Source organism: Falco cherrug, chromosome 3 (assembly GCF_023634085.1).
Source record: "Falco cherrug isolate bFalChe1 chromosome 3, bFalChe1.pri, whole genome shotgun sequence".
Classification (NCBI taxonomy): Eukaryota; Metazoa; Chordata; class Aves; order Falconiformes; family Falconidae; genus Falco; species Falco cherrug.
This window is the reverse complement of record NC_073699.1, coordinates 52,039,939-52,063,028: the sequence shown is the minus strand read 5'-3', so window position 1 is coordinate 52,063,028 and position 23,090 is coordinate 52,039,939. Positions and strand designations below refer to the sequence as shown.

The 23,090-nt window shown below is 41.3% G+C and overlaps 1 protein-coding gene across 7 annotated transcripts in view; it reads left to right on the top strand.

The window, feature by feature from the left end:
- DTNA (dystrobrevin alpha) overlaps nt 1-22,748 on the top strand; it is a 234,294-nt gene extending 211,546 nt beyond the window's left edge. For 6 of the 7 annotated variants that reach the window (XM_055705134.1, XM_055705132.1, XM_055705133.1 and 3 more), the window contains 5 exons: nt 4,262-4,421; nt 7,246-7,335; nt 7,847-8,015; nt 8,768-8,900; nt 19,195-22,748. In XM_055705134.1, coding sequence (XP_055561109.1) covers nt 4,262-4,421; nt 7,246-7,335; nt 7,847-8,015; nt 8,768-8,900; nt 19,195-19,350 — 708 coding nt within the window. In that variant the 3' untranslated portion in view covers nt 19,351-22,748. Of the gene's footprint in view, nt 1-4,261; nt 4,422-7,245; nt 7,336-7,846; nt 8,016-8,767; nt 8,901-12,178; nt 12,226-19,194 lie in introns of all 7 variants that reach the window. The other variant, XM_055705138.1, reaches the window with a different exon arrangement.
- The last annotated feature ends 342 nt before the right edge of the window (nt 22,749-23,090 follow it).

The window sequence follows — 23,090 nt, the reverse complement described above, 5'->3', positions numbered from 1 at the left end:
GGAAATGGTAGTAGCTTTCTGCACACTTTGCGCTATTCTGGTGTTTCAAAGCGTGCAGAGGTGGGACTGTAACCTGGTCACATACCTTCAACTATCTCAACAGTACCTTTAACCCTGCACTCCAAATTTGGCTTTATTTTCTGTTCTTCACTTACATCCTAGCTAATCTCATGTGCTGATCCTCTTTTTCTTTAGGAAGAAGAATTGAAACAGGTAGTAAGTTACCTCCTTATTGTAGGCCTCACTAATTCCTAAATGTGTTTGTGTTCCTGTGATTTACTTCCTTTGCTTGAAATGTGTGCATGTTCTTTTGACCAAAATTAATATTTTGCAATTCTTTTACACATTATTTTCAAGTATCTTGGAGTAATTTTCACAATTAAAACATCTTAGCCCTCTAGAAAGCAAGTCATGGCTAGAAGGAGTCTCGATCTTTTTTTCAGTCCTCTAAATAAAAACACCTAAGATATGGAAATCACCACCCAAATGTAGTGAAACCAACCTAGAATATGCATTTAAGAACACTTCTACTATAGATAACATTTTGAAAATGTAATGAGAATTCTGGAACTAAGAGAAATGTTTAAATTAGACCAGAGCAATGAGTTTGAAATCCCACTTTATCCAGAAGAAGTCAGGGCATTGTGTGCACATCTTTTAAAGTTGGCACTAATGCTAACAGTCCTATGAGTCTTCAGGAAAATAACACAGTTTCTGAACAGCATCTGCAACCTAGATCAAAACGGGCAAGTGTTTGTATTACTAGTGGTAAATTTTAGAAGATTTAATTGGTTTGATGCTTTTTAGTATTGAAATAGATCTTAGACTAAAAAAAAGCACTTTCCAGACAGCAGTCTGATTTATGAGTCCAATAAAAATGTCTCATTTCAACAAAACACGCTGCCTCTTGCTTTCATCAGCAGAAGTACGGTCACAAGTCTGATGTGTTCTGTCTATGGTAGAGCATATGGAGTCTGTAGGTAGTCCTCACTTTCATAAAACTAACATTGTGCCTAATCTTTGTAAAGCATCAGTCTGTCACATACAAAAAAATAAATCTGACCAAACATTGGCTCCATGTAAGGGCTGTCCTTTTTGATTCTGCAGTATTAAAAGATCTTCCATTCGCAAAAGAGGAAGTTTCTGATGTGACGAGAGTTTCCCTATCATATAAAATGTTCACTGGACAGTATAAGTCAAAGCACATTTTCAGGCTGTTAGGAGATACGATTTTTTTCTTCCAAGAGTAATAACCTCACTGAATACCAGGTGGTGACACTAAGGAATTACTCTCACAATTTCTATTAAACGATCCCCATTACACTATGCCATTTCATGATCTGTTGAGAGAAACAGGATTAAATTAATTTCTGGAGGAATTCAACTGGAGTGAGCAGCCTGGCAATTTACCTAATGCGTATGAACTTCATCTTTCTCGGCTGCCCTTCCTTGAGAAAGGATAATGAGTTCTTCACGTCTGTGTCACTTGAGGCGGCGAGATGGGCTTTCCCCGTGTGTCATCCCAGCTCAGTTCCAGCAGGGGGCGCAATGCGCTTGAAGTGCCTGTAAAGCCAGTTTTCATTTCAAGCTTTCTCTCCTAAGTATGTGTGACACTTGATAGTGGGAAATCTTTTCCTGCCTAGCAAGGGTTAACTTAAAATCCGTAGCAGGTTGGTTGGGCATGGTGAACTAAATAAAACACATAGAAGTTTTCCTAAAAGGCACCAGAACATTGATAGCTGCAACCAAGCTATCATCAGACATAACCAAGCTATCAGACATAAAAGCTGAAGCCATCCGCGTAGCTGTGGTAGCTCCTGTCTCAGCACACCTTGGTCCTCAGCTGGGAGGCTGCCGAGGTCTGGGAGCAATTCGGTGCTCTGTGTCTTTGCTGAGATTACTGAAAAGTCACTGCTGATGATCATAGCAGGTTTCAGGCCATTGTCTCTAGCCTGTGAAAACCACGTTTCTCCTGATAACCCCTAACCTAATAGCACTCCATTCCCACAAACCTGGGCTGAGGTGGATCTTGATGAATAAAATAGAATTCAAGTTTTCACCTCTCTGATATCAGGCATTCCCTAATACCCTCCCATTTCAACTTGCTGTTCATCAGTTCTGTCTGGTACTGCCCAAATAGTGTAAAGAGAGAGTTTTTTACTGGGCAAGGGACTCCAAATGTTTCATCTCCCTGTGCTTCCCAAACCGTTCGTTCCAACACTGAAAGCTACAGATAAGAAAGTACTGTTTATCAGAAACACAAGATCTCGGTCATAGCTGCAAAGCAGGCGCAAGGGTGAGCGCTGGTGTGCAGCAGCTTTTACATTTCTCTGGTGGGAAAATTCCAGTGAAGAAGTACTGGCAGGCATCTGTTATTTATAGTAAATAAAATGCATATTCTCAAGTTTATTCCTTGAATGTGACTTGACTGTAGGAAGCAAATTTTGTCCATTTTTTCCCCCATCTTCTCTGAAAGTTCCCACTGTTGTTGGTGTTCCCCAGAACCGAGATCAAAGGCAGAGAGGAGCTGAGCAAAAAGGGCAAGCGAAAGAGGGAGCTGGGAACCAGAAACCCTTTTGGAAATTTTTTTCACAGAGGATAAAATGTGCCCCATGCAAGGAGATAGCTGGAGATCCCAGATCCCCTGCCTGATGTGCAGGGGGTGCAAACTCCAAGGACCCTGAAACATCTCCAGGTTGCTCTGTGCCCTGCCTCTGGAGGACTAGAGATCTGCATTTTTGCTGGAGTGGGTACAGACGATTCCAGAAACAGGAGAGCATCTGGCCTTTATATATTCAACTTCCCTTTCATCCATCATTTAAATGTTCTAAAACCGATCATTAAAGAAATTATAAGTATTAAATGCTCAGTTCTCCTATCAGTAATGTGCCTCATAAACCTAATTTGCCCTTGATGTCTCTCTGGTGATAATGTCTCTTAGAAAGGGGTGATAGGAGAAAAGAACAAATAGCTTAGTATTCTGATACATTATTTATGGTCCAGGGCAGGAATTTATAAAATTCTCAAGGGCAACGCTGCATTCCTCCTGCAATGGGCAGCTGTTGTCTTTTTTACAACATATTTGCCAAACTCTATCAGGGCTGCAGTGGCAGCCACTACAGAAGTCAAAATAAATGCCGCGGGAAGAATTAAGAAATCCTCCTGAATTCTCAAAATAAAGCCAGGGTGAGGGAAACACCAGCCCTCAGGTTGCTTTCTGCTGTAAACAGCCAGGGGTATGTGTTGCAGTTCCTCTTTAACAGCACTCAAGCCATCTGCATCCTTGGCATCTATGAAACACAGGTTTTCAGTCGAAAGCCATGTGCAGTTTGGTGTGGGCCCTAGCATTTGTTTTTCCTTAGGTGGATGCATGTTCCCAGGGGTTTTGAAACAGTGGATGAAAAGGACACTGTGTCTCTTGGTACCAGTCACCCAGCTGCGTTTGTAAAAATTGCCGTTTTGTAAAGTCTGCTTGAATTTCAGCTAAATGATACTAACTGTGAGGTGCCAACAGCATGACATTTTATATGTCTAGTGTTAAAACGTTTTCACTTCCAGCAGCTGAACCCAGAGCAGGAATTTATATTGCCCTATCCCCACAGTGTTTTGGGAGTGCCTGAGTATATCCTGTAGAGCGAACAATTTAATAGTGTATGATTTAATAGCGCCTTAAAATAGTTCTCTAGCTTCGAATAAAAAGGAGAAAGCTGTATTATTTATTGTCAATGTCAGACTTTATGTGACTGAGAGGTTGCATGTACTGTGAACTCCTGCAGGGAGGCAGAGGGCAGGGCTGTGCTCAGCTCTCACAGCAGCTCTCTGATGAAAGGGGCTGTTTCGGTCCCTTGCCCAGGCTGAAAGCCATGTCAGTGCCAGCATCTTTCCCCTTTTCACACCCTGAGTGGGTTGTGTTTTATCACACACATATGCGAACGGGGGGATTGAGAGAGCAAAGAGGGCAGAGAGAAGGACTGTACTTTGGTGTTTATTAACTTGGATTTTTTTTTTAATGTAGCTGCCTGACATTTTCCCATGCTTAAAGGAAGTCAGACTTTGACTCATATTTTCCTACTTACTGTTTTTCTACACGGAAGTGTTGCTGTCTGCTAACAACTGACTTCAGTATATTTCTTTTAGCAAAATTAACATTACCCAACTGATCTACGAACAGCATGGTGCCTTTAAGCTGAGGGATGGGTGGCAAGGACAGCAGGCAGGAGTCTTGCGGAGACCTGTTTAACCCCTTGTGATTGTTTTTCAGACCCAAGGGGCAGGCTCCCCACGTTCCTCACCCAGCCACACTATCAGTCGACCGATTCCAATGCCCATCAGGTCTGCCTCTGCCTGCTCCACCCCAACCCACGCACCTCAGGATTCTCTGACCGGAGTGGGTGGAGATGTGCAGGAAGCCTTTGCACAAAGTAAGTCTCATTAACAGCTGGTCTGAGGTACTCAGAGACTGTTTGAAGAATCGTTATTTCTCATGGTTAACAACTAAATGAACTTCTGAGTTGCATGCAATGAAACAAAACGAAAAAAATCCCCAGCTCTGCAACAACTGTGTTTTGCCATTGAGAATCAACTTTGTCAGCCATCAGCCTTTGCCGTCAAAGGGAGCAGGTAAGCAGAAACTGGACAGTGATGCCAGTTAATGGATTTTGTGGTGGTAAGAGGGAATTTTGATGCAGAATGGTCAGACCAATTACCAGTGCTCTGTTAACCAGGAGAAGAATTGCTATTGACTTCAGCAAGGCATTGTCAGTGTGTTTGGTTTTAAGTAAAGACTTTGCTAGGAATAGATGATACAATCATAGAATTACTTCAGGTGGAAAGGGCTCTTGTAAGTCCCCATGTCCTCATGCTCCAAGAAAGAGGGCTTCAGAGTGAGATCAGACTGCTCGGGACCTGAACCAGTTGAGTTCTGGATAGGTCCTAGCACACGTTTTCCACACCCTCTGTTCCGCTCTTTGGCCATGCTCACTCTGTAAATTTTTTGTCCTTGTATGTGGACAAGGAACATCCCTTGATGCAACCTGTGACTGTTGTCCCTTGTCTTTTGGCTTTGGGCCTTTGAGAAGGCTCCAGCTAGACTGGACAGGAATGGAGTCTGGAAGTCTAGGTGAACCCTTCCTTTGCATCTCCAGAAAACTGCCGCAGGCTGCACCATGTTTCTCACTCCTCTTTCCACTCTTTTGTCAAGTAACAATAAATTTTAAACTATTTTGAATTTCTAAGGCCACAGATTAAATTATTATGTTGAATACTAAAGAAAGTAATTAGTCTATGTCATCTAAATGAAGAAATATTCCTTTTTTTTTCTGATCTGCTCTCTCCTAAAATATTTACATCACTGAAGTTCTTCTGTTTGAATAAAATCCCTGTTTCCCTAGTGTAAATCAAATGTAAGTGGAGCTCTGGAGTCCCTCGGCTACAGTGGAAGTGTGTTTGTTCCCAGGAGCCCATTTCAGCCATCTCATGCACCCTTCCCCTTGATTTTTATGGGAATTGTGTCTGTCTGTGTATCTTAAGACAAGGTTGAAAATGCAATCAAAAACTTTATACTAAACTTTTTACTAAAGTGCTAGTCAATTCACGTGTTGAACATAGGCATAATTCCTGATCCCAGCGTAACAGGTTGCTGGATATCTCATTTTCTGTGTCAAAAGAAACAGGCGAGATATATTTTTCTTCTTTCTGCTGTGAAGAAAATCAAGGCAGGCAAAAATGTGGACCACTAACCCCTATGCTGTTATAGGGCTGTTTCTTCCAGAGCTAAGAGTAAGAGAAATAATGTAGTGGCCACAATAAAATATCCATAAATAATACTAAGGCCGCCTCAGGCAAATGCTTTTTAAGTACATAAATGTGTTTTGTTCAAGATAAAAAGTAATATAAAATGGTAAGCAATCACATTTAAAGAACTGTTGCATTTGATAAATACCTAGCTTTATGTCATTATTTACCATATTCTCTAGGTGGGAAGGTCAGACCCGAAGCATTTCAAGCCAGCTATTCTGACACATCCTGACATGCAGCTTTGTGAGGGAGGGAGCGGGCTGAGATTTTATGGCTCCATTCTGTGCTGTGCCAGCAGAGATCTGCCAATATATATGTAATGCAGACAAGCCATGGTTAAAGCATGGTTTCTCTTGTTTGGTTTTTTTCTCTTTCATAGTGTTTGCAATAGTTCAGGGAATCAAAATCAAGAAGTCTTTAGAGAGGGAGTGGCTGTCTGAGCATTGTGTGTGTGTGCGTAAGAGAGATGTTAACTACATTCCAGTAACCCTTTGCTAATAGATATATTTTAAAAAAACGCTTTAGGATTTGGGGAACTTTTTAAAATGTGTTGTTTTACATTCAGTCACTTGTAAAGAATCTACAGCAGTAAAATCTTGCCAGTTTCTGTGAATAATCCAGTTTGGAAGATTAGAGATTCTGTGGGATATATTGATTATTCAGCTACAATAGGATCTGTGTTTGGGATTTGGGGAAGTTAAGGATGCATTTACCCACAGCCTGCTCCTAGGGAAGGAGTATTTCATGCAGCTCACAAGAATCTTTCATGATTGATGGTTAAGGGAATATTGCCAGGTTCAGCAGGGAAGCACTTTTAGATCCTTTATTAGAAAGAGTTTAAAAGCAGCCTGGGGCTGTTTAGAGAGGCAGTAGTGCTTCCTTTATTAAAGAGAGAGAGAGAAAGAGAGTAAATTGTGGAATATACAGGAAAGTCCTTGAGCTACAGGAGAGGCTGAGAGGGAGCAGAGAAGAAAAATCCCTATCAGTCTTGATGAGCTCAAGTATGTTTCTTCAACATTTGCCATAATTATCTGGCAAATACCTGGCAGTAATGGTGTCATTAAGCAGAGCTGTGGGAACTTAGAGAAAACACTTCATTTCTTGCCTCCTCCCCCACAGACATTGTAAATGAGTTCACGCTGGATTTAATCTTCCAGGCTTGGTCTGCTGGTGTCACCACACAAATGCAAGCTTGATGGCAATGAATAATCTCCACCTATCTGGCATTGTGATTAAATGAAGCATGAGGGTAGGCTTCTGCTCTTGCATACAGCACAAGTAAATGAGGCCATTCTGCAGAAAACTCTTCTGCACGTGTCCATCGTAAGGACTTTGATACCCTGAATTATCACAATGGCAGCTTTCAACAGGGTTAAAACTGCTTTCAATAGGAAAACATATGTCTTATAAAGAATAGTAACACTGTGCTTTGTCTGTCTCTTGCATCAGGTGCAAGACGAAACTTGAGAAATGATTTGCTGGTGGCAGCAGATTCAATCACCAACACCATGTCTTCTTTAGTAAAAGAACTGAATTCTGGTGAGTGAGGCTGGTGAGAGTGGATAGTCACCACGCTGACATTTCACATGTATTTGAAAAAATGGGAGGTAAGAAAATATAAACCAACAAAGAACCAGTGTAACGCATCTTCAAAGCTTTTTATGCTTTTAGAAAAAAAATACCTAAACAAGGCTTCAGGAATACAGCAGTTCTGAAAGCCACAAACGTAGAGGTGTGGCATTGGATTTTGCTCTTTAGAAATTTCAGTCACTAGAGAACATGTAAGACCTCTTATAAAATGCAGTCTGTGGTATCCTCATAAAAACATCCTACCTAGTAACTGAGATAAGCAAAAGCTTCACTATTGTGCCCCTCACCACAGGAAGAAAACTATTAGCTCTGCAGGTATATGTGGAATAATATACTATTACTCACTATGAGGAAGGTGGCATTCTAAGTCAGAAAGGTTGAGGAAGGCTTAGAGAAATAGGCAAGTATACTTAGTCTTGTGAAAGTCAAATGGAACCATGTGTCACCTTTTGCTTCACAGAAGTGGGGAGCGAGACAGAAAGCAACGTGGATTCTGAATTTGGACGGACTCATTTTGATGACCTTGTTCCGTCCCCAACATCCGAGAAGGCTTTCCTCGCGCAGATCCATGCCCGGAAGCCTGGGTACATCCACAGCGCTGCCGCCACCGGCTCCATCCGCAGTGACATGTGGGTACCTGCTCGATTCGCCTTCTTAATCTCATTCTGTTTCTGTTGAAAACAATATGCAGCATGTAATATTTTCTCTGCCTCTCAGCTATTTGATTACCAAAAAAAATGCCTAGATCCGAGTGAGGACAGCTTCACAGCTGGATGGTAGTGAGCTCTGTAAACAATAAAGGCCAGAACTTAGGGTGCCCTCAGGAGTGAGCTGTCTCGCATGCGGTCCGGTACACTCGGGCAGTGTGGAGGCTGTGGGACAGCTGTGCTTCCCAGTATGCCCTGTCGAGTAGGACTGTACTCACTGCTTATCCAGATTGAGGGGCCTGTTGGAGCCCACTGGAAAAAAACACTTTTTAAATGGAAAAGACAGAATGCTTTTTATTGACCAACTCAATTGACCAACAAACCAATTTATTTTAGAGCCAGAATCTTACTAGAAGGACAACAGGCATCTTTCCAGTTATTTTTAGTTTAAACCTCTTTGTAGCATATTATTGAGAACTGTTTGTTACTCATTTCTGTAGGGCTGTACCCCCAAAATGCCTTCAGCAGAATATGCCCTTTGGTCTACTTCTTCAATACCAAGACTACTGGAGAGGGGAAGTAGCAGAAGTGTTTTCCACTGCCAGGAAAATACTAACTAATGGAGCATGTGCTTGGACTAAAAGTATCCCGTTCTCCTCATAGCTTACAATAAAGTTTTATTGACTCTGAATGTCATTCATCTCAGGAGGCTATTTTTTTATAATTGTTTTTAGGGTTACAGAAGATGCAGACCCCTATGTCAGAGCAGAAGATGAAAATTATGAGAATGACTCTGTCCGCCAGCTGGAGAACGAGCTGAAAATGGAGGAGTACCTGAAGCAGAAGCTGCAGGATGAGGCATACCAGGTGGGAGGACACCAGCTGCCCATATATCTCCATAAGTGAGAAACAACAATGCACCATAGCTGCCCAGTGCCCTTGTTGGCCTGTCCTGGGCCCTGAGGCATGATCTCTTCTCAGTTACTAGAGCAGCCAAATTCCAAAACATGCTGTGGTTCTCTTGCACAGGCTGGCGTGCACCTGCCCTTTGTGCATGTCCAGGAAGACCACACTGCCTGAGGCACACACCAGTGGTCCTTAAGCTCACCAGAGCATCAGTGGGACAGAATTGCCTCTGAGCTTGTTCTCTGCCAGTGCCTACCAAGTCACTTCGACCTCATTCCCCTGTGCCATAGAGGACTGCTGGTGGTATCAAGCTTGAGTTCTTGCTATATTTAGATTTTTTTCTCCAGTAGTGAAAACTATTCATAATGGTTTCTCCAGTGTGAACTGAAGCTCAGGTGCACCCTGTGTATTATTGTCATTGTCAGAATCTGAAAGGAGAGGAAAAGGTCTGAAATGAATTGTATTCCAGAGGACAAAGTATTCAGCAAGCATCTAGTATAGAGAAGCCTGGGGATTTGTCATTAAACACCCCTGAGGAAGTTTTCAAAGGGCAAGTTTAAGAGTCTTAAGTAAAGCAAATTTGCCAGAGCGAGCTAGAATTCTGTAGATACTCTGTCCTGTGCATAATGGTCTCCATTTCTAGCTGGTGTAATGCACTGGTTTTTAAGTTATTCTGACTTGGATCATCCTAATACAAAATTCATTACTTCCTGTATTGTTGGTAGTAGTATCAGTAGGAGGGTACACCCAGTTCAGCTATTTGGGAGCAGAGCTGAAGTAAGTAAAAATAACTATTTTTCCACATGGCAATCAATTAAAACTTGGAACTCACCACTACAGAGCATAACAGAGACCAAAAGTATAAATGAACTAAAAAAAAGGATTAAGCAGGTACCGGGAGATCAGGTGCATGGAAATGAGGTTCAAAAGCACCTTTGGAGCAGGAATTCTTTAAACTGCTGACTGCTGGGAGCTAACAAAATCTAGCCTTTTTATCTGGTAGTTTTTCGGTAGTGTCCACTGCCAGTCGCTTCAGAGACAAGAATCTGGGACTGACAGGCTCATGACAGGCTAATGAAGAATGGCTGCTGTTTTGGTCTTCTTTTCTCTCCAGTTGCCATGATAACTTCGCATTGTAAAAGTTCATTGACTCGTATCAAAGTTGCAGGTAGTTTTGAGGTTGATGTGAGCATCTTGTTGTTGTTGTTTACCTAGGTCTGTTACATGCCTGTGGTAGCCTGACAAAAGTCATTTCATGTCTTTAACGACATGATGACAGGAGCAGAATTGTTACAGACTATCTACTAAGGCAACAGTGGGTGACATGGGGGTTTTTGTCACAATTTTTTATCCAAAATAGGAAATGGCAAAAATGGGAGCCTTTACACTTCTGAACAGGATGAGCAGCTACTGCTGATGTAATGGAAAATAATTGTCAGTTATAAAGAAGGAGTACCTCAATGGTGACAGCTGTCAAGCATCAAATAATAAATGTTATTATTACTGGTAAAAATTGCATTTTCTTCAGAAAGAACGATAGACCAATTTGACTGTACTTTGATTACAGTATGGAAATGCAATATATGGCAACAGTGTTACATGAATGTCACAAGTTACAATGGGATTTTATATATGCACAAAATTGAGTGTGCACTGCAAAATAAGGGCATTCACTGTGCAGTAGAAATTATACATGGTGGTCAATGGAACTGGGTGTTACTCTTGCTTCAGTCAAAAAGGGCATTTCTGCTGCCCTCCAACAACATTACCGGAAGAAAGGGAGGAAATCTTCTCCCTATCGGTGTCAGAATAAAACTTCTTTCACATTCAGGTCAGCCAAGACTACACCCAGATGAACTTCATTCCCCATGGTTTTACAAGATTTGTTTCCGCTTGAAGTGGGGGTGGGGGGCAAGGGGGACACAATGACAAGACACAACAGAGAAAAAAGAAGGCTTTTTTCTTTCAAAAATGTATTCACTGAGGGAACAGAAAGTCCTCTTTCCAGACAAGCTGTGTTTAATAGCATTTTTCCAAAAGAAATTTATTTATGTACTTCACTGTCCGTGAGATCGTCGGTTCCTCTCAGGCAATGATTTGACAGTAGTGACTTGTAAGTAGAAGCTATTTGTAGTTGATGACCACAGACCCAAAGCATGCAACACACAAGAAGTCCTTCTCAGTGTGGCTGATGCACTTTCTATTAGGGAACAAATTTAAAAGGAAGCAAGAAAAGTTATTAATTTAGGAGGGACCACTAGGATAATTAGGAGTTGGTTGGATAGTGTCATGTATTGATCCTGAAACATGTGCTTTGGCTTTGGCTTGTTCTCTGCACAATGCAGTTAATTTGTAGTTTTTTGCTTTTCTGTTCTATTCCTTTTTCCTACTAGTATCACTGAGTGCTCTAAAAATAAACACACAACTTTCTACTTGCAAAACCAAAGGAAAATTGGGAAAGTTCTGTTGAAGGTATCCTACTTGAACAGTGGCAGGTCAACTATTCTCATTTTGCATCAAACCACTGGAATTTATTACAGACTATTTTACTATTTGTGCTCACATGAACACTGCATTCATCTGGATAGCCAAAAAAGCTGGTGGCTGTACCTATCGTAAAATGCAATTGTCAGCTGAAAAAATCTGCCAGGATGAACTCCTACTAAGGTTACAAACTGATAACCTCAGTAACAATATGGTAGCCATTTTTATGTTATTAAATGTCTTGCTTTGTGTAAAAGCAGCACAGTTTAAAAACATGTAGATGTAGTGTAGCATGGAAGATTGTTGGTCAAAACCCACTCTTGTTATTTCGTGTCACCATGTCTCCAAGTAAGATTTTCATGCTAAACTCTAAATTGGTATTAAAGTATGAGCAGAAAACCCAGTAAGCACAAGGAAATCTGGGACAGAGAAACTCAAAGGAGGCTTCTTTCTCTCTCTTTTTTGGAAGCATGTTGTAAATAACAAGTATTGGTACCAGAAAACAACACATTTAATGCACTAGTGTATATGCTAACAGTGCTTACCCTCCCACATCTGCTACCCGTTGTGTTCTTGTTACAGTCTTTTGCTGGATGTGTTGTGCAAGACACTTTTCATTGGGTTTATTTTCTGGGTCCATAATTGTTCCCTTTATTTCTACGCTTGTGCATGGCTTTCTTCAGAATAATACACTGCCTGGCTGCTCACTGGCTTAATTTGTCATCTTCTTGTTTTCTATCCTTTGTTGTCTGCAGGTCAGTTTGCAAAGTTGAGTGCAATATCCTTCTCTCTCTCCTCTCAAGTAAGTATCACTACAATTTAGAAGAATGTTTGGAATTAATCCTCGTAATGTGTATTTCAGTTGCAGTGCACCTTGTGCTGCCTGAATGTATGTGACAAGGCTCTTTCTTTCTTCTTTTAACCTGTGTTAGGATGCCTAGGAATCTCTAAATCATTTTGGACTTTTTGAAATGTGGTCCTAGTCCTGAGGATTCCTGCTAAGCCACCACCCTTGTTATCTTCTTCCTTTGTTGACCCTAAGAGTAAGAACATGGGCTTTTTGTCCCTGAGGATGATGACAAATACATTACCCAGTACAGAGAAACTTTATCCAGAAGATAAGGAACCAAATTACATTTCAGGAAGCCTGAGCTCAATTCCTTAGAATGCTTTCATCTTCCTAGGATAACTGAAATAAATCATTTCTGATGACACGAAAACATCTAGTCTGGTGTGTGAAACAGGAGTTAGGCAAACATTAAAGAAAGCAATCCACCAGCTGCTTAACCACAGAGGTGTCTTCAGATGTGTTGTAGAAGTTTAAAATGCCCCAATCCAAAGTGTAGCATACTCAGCTACTAGCTAGAGTCTGGCAATTCAGAGATACAGCAAGAAGGTCTATAAATACCCTGCTGGCCCATAATCAGGTCATGTTCCTCACACATGCCAACCTCACAGTTGCAGCACTGAGTTTAATGCCAAGTTCAGCAATTGTGTTTTTCTTCAGGAGCACAGACAAAGGCTATTTTTATGAAGTAGCCTGTTATTCTGAACATTTGCCCAGGAAATTGGAGACTACACATTTCCTTCTTGCATCATCTGAAGCTATGGGCTCTACATTTCTGACTTCCAGGGGGGGTACGGTGCCCTGCTGTGAAGATGGCAGTGAGACAATGCTGTCCATCCTACAGTGGCACTGACCCATGGGGTAACAGGGCCAGAACGGGAGGAGAAATCAAGTTAGGGGTCAGGCTGGTCACAAACTGAGTCTCTTCCTCAAAGCCAGAACTAAAGGCAACCAAAGGTCAACTATCAAATGGGCACTTCAAGCTGGGAGCGGGGTCATGTTCAGATAAGCAAAACCAGTGACCTAGCCTGCACCACCTTTAGCAGGAATTCGTGTTGCTAGATTTTGTATGCCGTGTTTTATGCTAGAATTCCTTATTTATGTGGCAACGTTAATGGTAAAATTTGATCCTGGTTCAAGGTATTTGCAACTTCTGATGACAGTAGAATTTGGTTGTTAACGTGTGGACCTTGTGAAAGCAGCTGCCGGTCTTCAGTGTTAAAAGCTGTTAGGTATTTCTGAAGCATCTGTCTCAGTGTCTTTGGCAGCTAAAGCAGAATAAATGGATGTGAAAAGCAAATAAACAGCGATACACAGAGTACTATAAACACCAAGTAACTGCTCATAAAAATTCTTCTAACATTGCCCCTCAGGTTACGTTCATTTTCCCGGTAGCCTTGTTAAAAACATGAGCCTTGTAGAGTTTCCTAAACATTGACAACCAGAAAAACAAATTTTCTTCTTCTATTTTGTTGCAGTTGTCAGTTACAGGTCAGGTCACATTAGAAGGAAAATAGAGCTTTCAACAACAGTGTATGTGTGTGTAACTACCTATCTAGTGGAAATGTTAATTACAATTATGAATAACTATGACTTTAGAGCAGGGGTCCTCAAACTACGGCCCGCGGGCCGGATACGGCCCCCCAGGGCCCTCAATCCGGCCCCCGGTATTTACAGAACCCCCCGCCGGGGGTTGGGGGGGAAACCAAGCAGCCGCAGATGACTGCCTGCCACTGCATCCGCGCGCCGGCCCCCTGGTTAAAAAGTGTGAGGACCCCTGCTTTAGAGGGTAGTAGCATTCAGAGAAACCATTTGCAATATTAAGTGGAAAAAAATCCTTTTCATTAGAATTATAAATCTCAGGCAATCCCATTTAAAGTTTCCTTTTTTGTTAAGAAGCGGTGTTAAGATAGCGTGATGTGGGGAAAGGCATACTCCTGTAGCTTTCTTAAAAATGTGTATCCTTGCCTCAAGTTAGCAGAGATCTGAGACTGAGCTACTCTCTCTTCTCCTGTATGCTTCTGAAACTTTTTGAAACCATGTCAAGAAGAAACTTTTTAAAGCACTGTGCTCTGGTTAATTCCGTAGCAAAACTGCTTTTGGCTCCCAAGGGAGCCCTTCAGCCAGCACCAAAGACTGAAATGTTCCCACCAGTTGTAAAAGCCTGGCCCTGCAGAAATTACCAACAAAAACTGGTGAACTTGGCGCTTCACCTACGCCCACAAGAAGAAACTCTGTATTATAGTACGTTGTGATAAATACATCTACTCAGATAAGCGTGGCTTAGTCTTCTCAAGATTCACTCTCTTGCGAATATGGAAGACTACATATCTTGTGTATTTTATTTGGTGCTAATATTTCATAGCACTGGAAAAATACATCCAAAATAGTTCATACCAGTCAAAATGTCTGAAGTGCTTTTGCTGTTTATGTTGGGTTCTTGCTTGAAGCTTAGCGACTGCATTTACTTCTAAGACAGTATTATTCAATCAGTGATGATGCAAATAAAGTCAGTATGGCCCTAGATGGCCATGTGAGGTTGAAAGCCAACATACTTTCTTACCTCACAACAGTATTACATTCGTGCTTATTTAAAAAACAGGTGGGAAAAATGAGATCAGTTTATTGTAGTTTCAAATGAGTGATACTGCTGCTGATGGCCAGCCACAGTGTTTTGTTCTTTTCCTCGTTCATCAGTCACGGACAAGTGGTGTTGGTGTCATTTGATTAAGGCTTTTTGCATTCTATTTGCATTTGCAGTTTTAAAAGCGCTATGTACAAATTCTCTAGAATTGATTTGGAAATAACATGTAGCATAACAATTTCCCAAGACAGCGAATGATGCCAGTAATATATAAAACATAATTTAATCATGTTTTCAGTTTACTTTTTATGTTAAATGTACTTTAACACCACTTGTTTTATTTTTAATAGCGTAACAGAGTGAATTTGAGCTTGTTTTCAGCGGGCTCTAGGCAGATCTTGAAATTAAGGGAACATGCAAGTTTGACATTATTTTGCCTCTATGCTCCTGATAGCAGGTTTTTTTTGCCAAGGATGGCAAATGGGAGCAGAAAGCCTCCATCTCTGGAAGTGGTTAAAAAGTTGTCATTTTCAATTAAGAGCCATCTACTTGTGCAGTGGACATGTTCCCACAAGACCTACAATTTCCTAGATTTTCTAAAGCAATGGTTTCTTATTGCTGGCATGGCAACATTTTAGTTGGTCATGTCCAGTTCATTTAGATGCATTATTATAACAGAAAAGGAGGTGTGAAAAGCTAGTAAAATCAGACCTGAAGCATGCACTGAGAGGGAGTACAGGGAGGAGTCTTTATTAGAGGTTTTGTCCTCTGTTTTAACTGTGATCACATTTTCCATATCTTGACAAAAGCGTGTACTAATTTGAGTTGAAGACTCCATTCCATTCCCACTCCAAGCCCTTTCACTCACTTGAAACCTTGTCACATAAATTGTTGTGAGGTCTGGGGCTTTGGGTGGCTATGGGTGACATTTTCCATTGCAAAACTGACTGAATGCTTTGCATTGAAACAGGTGGAAATTTTTCAAACACAAAAACTCCATATCCCCTCAATTTATTTATATGAATGCATTGTTAACAAAATATTATTTATTCAATATGACTGGTTTTTTCAGGACAAAAGTCTTATTCAACACATTTATGTTTTTCTCATCTTTTCTCTTTTTCTCCAAACTCAGTTTTCATGTTTACCAGCCGAGATTAGGAATATTGCCAAAATGTCAGGTGATAAAACCCATGGGCCAAGTGGTCAGTCCAGTCCACCTGGTGTGCCGCTGCGAGAAAGACTGTTGGCTAAGCTGACAGGCACAGACAATTCGTCTCAGTGCTGTGCAAATACAACTGCCCTGCATATCTCTTTTTTTTTTTTCTGGGAAGGAAATAAGATTTTACAGCTAGTGTGTGTTGCACTGGCCACTGACATTTTCAGCCCTTTGCAATATGGACCTGGCCATTTACTCTTGGGGAAAGACGGGACACAGGATCTGTAGCCCAGGGTCCAAGTCAGATTACTGTCCTACTGTCCCACAGTTGAGGAATGTGTGGGTTTCATATTTGCTGCACCCGCTGCCTGAGGTCACTTTTCCAAGCTGTGCCCTGGCCTCTCTTTGGCTGTAGGTCCCCAAACACTGCGAGGCAGAGCTGACTGGCTGCATTTAAAGTTCATGCACTGCATGTTCATGTTCGTGTTCCTTGCATGAGCTTCATGCCAGGAGCTCAGAAGATCACAGAGGTGTAGGTGCATTGGTTGACTGGACCTTCAGGAGGCCATTTGGTCCAGTCTTCCACCTGACACAGGTCTGGCTCCAAGACAAGACCGTGTCAGCCATGGCTTTCTCTAGAAAAGAATTTTAAACCTCCACAGATGGAAATCTCAACACCTTTCTGGGCATCCCCCCCCCGCCCCCGCCCCGTGCAGTGCCACCCTCCTCATGGTTTTTATTTTTTCCTGATGTCCAACCTGAACCTCCCAAACTGTGATCTGTCCTTTTTGTGTGTTTCAACCCTGCCAAGAAGATTTTTAGCTTGGTTATCCTTGTAACTCCCCTCAAACAGCTGCTGACATCCTCCCTCACCACCTCTGCCCCAGCCTCCGTAAGCCCAGGTTCTGTAGCCTCTTCCTCCCATGTCAGTGATGCAGAGGTGAAGAAGCAGGATACAGGCACTGGATGAGCTGCTTACATATATAAGTCATACTCTGCTAGCACAACCAAATGATTCAGCATCTCTTTTGGGGTTTTCCTGAACAAATACATAAAAAACAGCATTACATGGACCATTCCATTTGAAAATAACAGCAGGCTGACAGCACAGTAATTTTCAAAAATATCTGCTACATTCACTCAGCCATATTTTGGTTTTCCTCTTTATTTTTCTGCTTAAGTAGGCATAAAAAAAGCTGTACAAGAACTGTGACCAAGTTAACAGGGAAGAAGTATCTTTAGTTCTGTGAATTTAATTCTAAAATTACACAAGTGATAGGCATGGTTTTTGAAAACCACTGAATGATAAGTAACAGAAAGGGACCTGTGGACTAAGTTACAAAAAAAGCTAAGAAACAGTTTTATAACATGATAAATTATATGAGTCTTAACTTGGAATTAATTCTGGCATTTCCAAAACACTGCAATGAATTTAGAACTCTGAGGTTCATTAGTACTCATTATCTCCTGTATGAAAGTCTCTCTATCCCAATGCTGGCTGTGGAGCAGAGATAAGCCTTGAGAGAATTTAGAATAACCCTCTCCACACTCCACCAAAAAGAAGTAATCTACCCAGAAAATTTGAAGCAAACCCAAATACTTAGCAGTACTATCAATGCATCTTAATGCATCCAGTGTTTCACAAGCCACTCTTAACTTTACTGTCCCGGTTTACAACGATACCATCAAGAAATATGAGATGAACTTCTATTTACATAACCCTGAAACTGATTCAATAAAAATCAGTCTCAGGCAGCTGAGAACTGACCTCTTCCATGCCTTTCATTTGTACTTTTTAGCTGAATCACAAAGAGCAAAATGTGCCTTTACTAAGATACCCAGATGAGTTTGTGTACTTGAGCAGTACAGATACACATCTGATTTTTAAAAAATACTCATTGAAGATGTACCTTGGAATTTTTTTATGAACACCTCATTAGACTTGCGGTGCAGGTTACCTTTCAATTTATCAACAAAATGTTAATGCTAAGTCTTCTGTAACTGCTTGAGACAAGGAGATACTAAATTAAGATCATACCATTTGGCATGCTTAGGTATTAAGGAATTTGGTGGAAGTGTTTGTGCTTGAATAATTAATACAATCAAATGGTGTCAAGGAGAAGAAGCAAGCTAAACTACCTGACCTTTCTTCACTCATCAGCTTTAATTTAACTCTTTGTTGCTGATGTAGTTTGCATTTCATCTCTCACCTTATAGACCAGCTTCTTGCCTGAAATCAGTAGAAAAGAATTCATGTCATTAAAGTTTGGTCTTTTGTGCTGTTGTTATTGTTATATCTCATGCAATGAGAATTAGTTTTCTGTCTGAGGTAGGTCAAAAGAAGAAAGGTGAGCTCCTTTAACTTTGAAGGGGTCAAGCATGTAAACAGTGCCTTCATGATAAACATGCCGAAAGCAGAAGTTTGCAGTATTACCTGACTGTAGATCCTGACGTACTTCTGAGAAAGAGCAGCAGTCGTCTACCAAGCATTTTCCATTACCAGCTAAAACTTTTATGCCTCCAATATAGGAATTTAAGATACTTACTGATGCTTCAGGATTCAGGGGAGCACCAAGGAGAAACTGGTGTACCAGCAGATTAGGGTGCTCATGAGCTATAGCACCCAGAATCATGCTTTTAAGTAATCACATTTCTTTTTAGACACAGTAAAACATACTCAGGCATGTAAGCCGAGGGTGAGGCGTTTACATGTGAGGCGAGGCTCATGGTGGTGAGTGACTGTTAACTGAGTGGCTGAACGCTGTGCACAAAGGGAATAATCCATGGTTTTGCGAGCGGTAATGTATTTATAGAGCACCCTGGAAGGGTAAAATGGAAGGGAAGATGGCAACATCCGCAAATCTGTGTCAGTGCAGACTGAGTTACACCTGGGTTCCCCAGCAGAGCAGGCAACAGTTTTCTTCCCCACAGTGAGAAGATTTTCCAACTTCCCACGTGCCCTGTAAGTTTCTGTTTACAGCTCCACTACCTGTGGCTCATCTGGGTAGAATGGCTTTTCCACTTCTGTAACTTTTTGAGGAATCACTGCAGGAACTGGCCAGCTCCTCCTTTTTTCTCTCAATGAAGCAGCAGGCAAAGGCTTTACTTGCTCCTGCCTGTGTGGGTGCAGCATCTTAAACCAGCACGCTTTATAAAACCTTCCCTAAACATTTCTCAACAGGCAAGCTGTAGTCAGACAGACAACGAAAGCTACGTAAGAACTGATGATGAGGAGAGCTGCTTTCAGACAGATGATGAAGAAAACTCAGCTGCCAACTTCACGGAAGAGTGGAACCAAGAGGTGCAGCGTCTCTTGACAAAAAAATCACATAACTAAGTTCTGAGGACTGTAGCACAGTACTTTTGTTCTAAGAGTTGTAGTTTGTAGATGTGTGTTTTTGACAACAAGACTTTTGTTTAAAGCTAACTTATATTAGCTACATCTTCTGTAACATGGCTCATTACCAGTGAAGAAAACAGACTGACGTATGTACTGCTGTTACAAGTATGGCGGTATTAATAACTCACGTAAACCCTTTGCACATGATATTGAACCTGTTCAGTTTACAATAATACTGTTTATAGATAGGAATTTGATTTCTGAATACTTTGAGATTTTAGTAGATTGGTTTACTATACACTGTACATTTTTTCCACAGAAGAAATAAAAAGCTACAATTATGCATTTAACACTGAATGATTATACTCCTGAGTGTATATATCTAGTAGCCCAAAAAACAAAGTACCAGACTATATTCGCAATTTGTTTGCAAGTCTTTAATTTAAGACTTAAACAAAAATGTACTAAAATAATAATAATAATAATAATATAATTAATAATAGTAATTTAAAACTTCTCTAATTTAGGGCTAATGTGTAACTTAGGAATGTTTCTTTCAAAATAATCTAACAAATCAGCCATAGAAGTTAGTGTAAATATTTTTTTTCCAAATAGATATCATATACAAAAGGTGACATTCAAATGATATAGAATCTAGTTTTTAAATCAGCACAGATCTTCTTAAAACTGTGAACTATGTTTTGAAATACTCGTTGCTAAAGCTGTTTATAAACCACAGGTGCCATAAGATCCCTGAACTGACTGATGTTACGTATAATCCTCCATGGTATTGTTTCATTGATGTTTTAGCTTTAGTAAGCATGTGTTAAACAAACCGGCTCTTTCCATCTCTCTGCCCCTCCTTCTCCCCCCCCTCTGTTATGTTATTTTCGAGGCCTTCAGCTTTAAATGTACAGGCTTAAAAGTGCGCTTGCAACTGTTTTCTTTTTATTTCCGAATGTGTATTGCCTTAGCCAGCCACCAGATGTTCTGCATGCACTCTTGGAAATGTGTAGTGAGACTCTTTCAGAGCTGGATGGAGAAATAGCTATCAGTGAAAAGCACAAGAAAAGCAGTGGATTATTTTTTGAAAGGACAGGCATACAGTTACAGAATTGGAGTTTTGTCCAGTTTAGTATTTTTCAAGTATAAAGGCATTTCAGGAGAAAGGGAACTTACCTGGCCATTTTGGATTAGGCAATGGGACTGCTAGCTAAAAAGTGTTTGCTCTGCTGTGACTACAAACCTACAGACACTCCTGAGCAGGGACTGACACAAACTGGCTATAATGTCCTCCCCACAGCATATTTGCTTGGAAGTACAGACTACACCCGTATGGCACATAGCACTGCCATGCAGAGACATCAGAGCCAGGCCAGGATCAGCTAGACCAGGAGCCAGGCAGTGACACGGTGCGGTGTTACATGCTGGCCACACAGCCCTGCGTGTCACTGAGTGCAGTGTGACCTGCAGTGTGTCACTGCAGCTCAGGGTGACCTCTGTGCTAATGTAATTTTACTGCCCTAATACAGTATTAGGCTTCCAGTATCTGGCTGACCTGAAGTGACACTGTCTAACAGCCCTGAAAACAGTAGTGTTTCATACAGATATTTCACACCAGCACAGTTTGCCTACAGCAAGTGATGAGATACCCATCTAAAGCAGGTTAACGTGGTTTGGCTGTCCTTGCTTTCATGGTGACACGGATGTGCGCTGCTGTATTTACGTGAGATTGCTATGTAGCTCAACCCAGTAAGTCCACTTGTTTGCATGCACACTATAGGCTCGTGGCTGTTTCCCTGGGCACTATCTGTTAGGGAAGGAGTATCTGTATGAAAAAGCTGCTTCCATCTTTCACTTTCATGTTGTTTTATTGCATATGCAGGTCTCTTGTCTACATCTCCTTGCATATCTGGGCTTGGTCTCAGACATCCAAGTGCATACTAAGACATCCAGGTATCTCCATGTAAGCTTTTCATTTTTGCAATCACTGGTCTTTGCTCCTGGGGTATGTGCCATCCTGGCAAGGCAGGCACCATATCCTCCAATGCCCCTTCCTCCAACCTCCTCTCAGGAATGGGTGAGCCTCCACTAGTGCCTAGCACTCCACATTTAAAGCTACTCTGGTGAAGCTGTAGACATTGCTGTCAGCTCAGGATTCCAGGCAAACATTTCCTGAACAGAGAGAAAACAAGCTAGAACACAGCTACATGCAATGGCTGACTAATTCAACCCATGTCAAGTTTAACTGTACCCAGACTAATAGATCCCTCCCATCATCTCAATGTCTGTGTGCTTGTTATCACTATGCTTAAAATAGATGCAATAGAATAAATCCATTGCAAGGGCTTCTGGCTAGGAGTAAGGAAAAAAGTTGACGGATCAAGCGCCTTTCATTCAGACTGGTGTCAACAAGGTGATCCCCAGTGGAGCGCTGGGTCCCTTAAGCCTTGGAGCTCTGAGATGAAGCACCTATTGCTTGGCTCTCCAAATATCTATTTTAAGCATTTTCCAACTGTTAAGCTGGCTGCGTTTTTGCCCAGCTGGTCTTTGTCTGCTTGTTGAATATTATTTTGGTTGTGGTTTGCGGTCATTAAAACAGAGTTACAGAAGAGGTCCCTGGTGAGGGCCTTTTCTTAACTACCAATGGCCCACCACAACAGTCAAAACTCCGGGTGGTTTTACTGTCACTGGGGGGAAACCAGTGGTTTGGAATCAGGAGACAGGGATGTGAAGATGTATAGGGTCCTTGAATGTCCAAAGCGAAGGTGGAGAATGGGTTGTCTGTAAGTAGTAATGTTAACTAAACTGCATAAAAAGGTGTGTGGCCTTTGTTGTGATATAATACGTATTTTCTTATATGCATGAGGCAAATTGTTGCATCATAATTTATCATAAGTGTGTCCACCTTTACTTTCAGTCATCTTCTCCCATCCTTATTGGTTCTCAGCAATTACTGTAGATAGACCTTGTAAATATTGCAACCGCAGGTTGCTGTAATCACGTTGGTTCAATTCAGCAGACGGAGCTGTGAACAACAAGCACTCCACTGTGTCCTGAAGACAAAAGGGCATTTTTACCTTTGAACCAAAAAGAAAAGAAAAAGTATGAAGAGTTACATCTTGAGGCTACTAACTGTAAGACATTTTTAAAACTACTGTACTTGACACCACTTGAGACAGACACAGAGACACTAAAGATGTCACGATATTCATTGGTATTGTAACAGAACTGCTATTGTATGGGTTTTTTGTATTGCTGTTAAGTATTGTTTTGTGTGTGTGTGTTGGAACCTACTGGGGACATGTTATATTTTGAAGTGATTAAACTATTTAATTGTGTGTCTATATTTTGGAATGGAATTATTTCTTCATTAAAAAGATTTTTAAAAGTAATTATGTTTGTGGCTTATTTTGGTTTTGGAAGTCCTGTTCCATAGAGCGCAAGCAGTGGATGTTTTCAGTAGGGAAGGAAAATGTGTCCCCGTGGTGCAGCAAGCAGTCTTTGCTTCACCCACACTGTCTCCACTTCTGTGTGAAGTTCCACCACTTTCCCCAGCACTGTGAGCATGGCACTGAGCAGCACCCGCTTTTGGTGGCCCAGGCAGTTTCTTCTTTCTTCCTTTCTTAATTCTCTATTTGGCAGTTTCGCAACCTGAAAATGCAGTTCCCCATCTGTAAAATGTCTATCCCTGCTTTCACTTCACAAAAATGAAAGTCACCCTAAGCTGAGACATC